This window comes from Trematomus bernacchii, unplaced genomic scaffold (genome assembly GCF_902827165.1).
Source record: "Trematomus bernacchii unplaced genomic scaffold, fTreBer1.1, whole genome shotgun sequence".
Lineage (NCBI taxonomy): Eukaryota > Metazoa > Chordata > Actinopteri > Perciformes > Nototheniidae > Trematomus > Trematomus bernacchii.
In genome coordinates, this window is record NW_022987564.1 from 222,233 (window position 1) to 223,904 (window position 1,672).

At 40.1% G+C, this 1,672-nt stretch overlaps 1 protein-coding gene across 1 annotated transcript; it reads right to left on the reverse strand.

The window, feature by feature from the left end:
* Window positions 1-409: 409 nt before the first annotated feature.
* LOC117477740 (odorant receptor 131-2-like) lies at window positions 410-1,369 on the reverse strand. Its single transcript, XM_034124480.1, has one exon. The coding sequence runs from the start codon at window positions 1,367-1,369 to the stop codon at window positions 410-412; it is 960 nt and encodes a 319-aa protein (XP_033980371.1).
* Between the last annotated feature and the right edge of the window lie 303 nt (window positions 1,370-1,672).

Here is a 1,672-nt window from a genome sequence, read left to right on the forward strand (position 1 = left end):
TCGTGTTGGGTCATAATGTTTTTCTTTTTTTTTTTAAATCAGAGTCCATAACTACACCAAGGTTTCTGACATTATCTGATGTTCTCAACAGTATTTTTTCCGATATCAGAACTCAATTGGAAAAAAAAATGTTTGGCACCAAAAACAATTGTTTCCGTTTTGTCCTTATTAAGTTGCAGGAAAATTGTCATTCATTGTATAAACAAGACCCTAGCTTAACAGACACACAGTTACCAACACTGCTGTATCCTCATATTAGTTTCAGCTAAACTTTGCAAGACAGAATTACTTTTGCAATAAAGATATACTTACATCCACTTTAGACAAGAGAAACCATTTGGGTGACCAAAAACAGACATGCAATATTTTAAGACTAAAGTTAAGTTAATAAATGGACATTGGGTGCATTCTAGGGTGAGACTTTAGCCTTGGCCGTGATGACTGAGAGTTTAATACGACAGCATAGATAGTATATGAGGATTGATCTGATGGTCTTGTCTCTGATGCCATAGATAAAAGCACTCAGACATCTGGGTAGAAGAATAATACACACATAAATAACACTCCGGATCCGCACAAGTCCTATTCTGTCGGTGACTTTGGCTATAGCTTCGATCAGGGGGTTGTGTAGAGTTGAAGAGAGACTGAGGCCCAGCTGCACCAGATGCAGCAGCAGAGTGTTACGAGCTTTACGAAATGAATCTTTGTCTGTGCAGGCCGACCTGGCTGCTATCATCACACCAATATAGGAGCAGCTGACTGCCACACCAGCTGACACAAACAGAAAATAATTGTAGGCTTTGTCATAATCATCGGAGTACCGGCCAAGCAGCATGTTTTCTTTAGCACAGATATCTTTCATCTGGAGACTTTTCAGGTCTCTAAATGGAAAGTCTAACAGAAGAATAACCCTTGCAAGGACATTTAGTGAACTGAAGGCCCAAACCACAATGACAGCCACTGCTGTGCTTCTGATGGTAATGAAAGTAGAGTGCCTTAGTGGGTAGCAGACAGCTACATATCTCTCCAGAGACATCACCACCAGTGTGAGAGGAGAAATTTCATTTGTGAGTTCTATAAGCATGGCAAGAAGACCACACACAGGATATGTCAGTCGTATTCTACAAGAAGCTAGTAGGTAGAATAACTGGCTCAGTGACATTTGTACAGTGTCTCCAAAAAGGAGGTTAAACAGAAGAACGTATCGAGAGGTTTCACGTAACACTGATTTACTCCTCAAGGTCATTAACATGATCACATTAATGCAGAGAAACACACAGCATGGCACTAGAATCGGAACAGAAAACAACACAACTTCCAGTATTCCCTGGAGCTGCTGTTCAACAGTGATGTTGGTCTGAGATGACATAGTCTTTTTGGGCGCCTCTCTTTATAGGTTATTATCCAGATAGAGAATACATTTGATTAATCTGAAAGACCCTAAAAAAAGATTAACCTTTGGATGATATTATAACAAAAACAATCTAAAAATAAGTTCACATGTAAAACCAGAGTCACCGCACCGACATCTTTGCTGTGCGCATGTTGGAGGCCATGTCTGATTCTATGTGAGCAGAACAGTTCTGCTAGGTGTGCATGTTCACACAGGCAGTTTAAGAACTCAAACCTCACACAAACTTCACGTGACACAATGACGAATAAGCATGGCAAT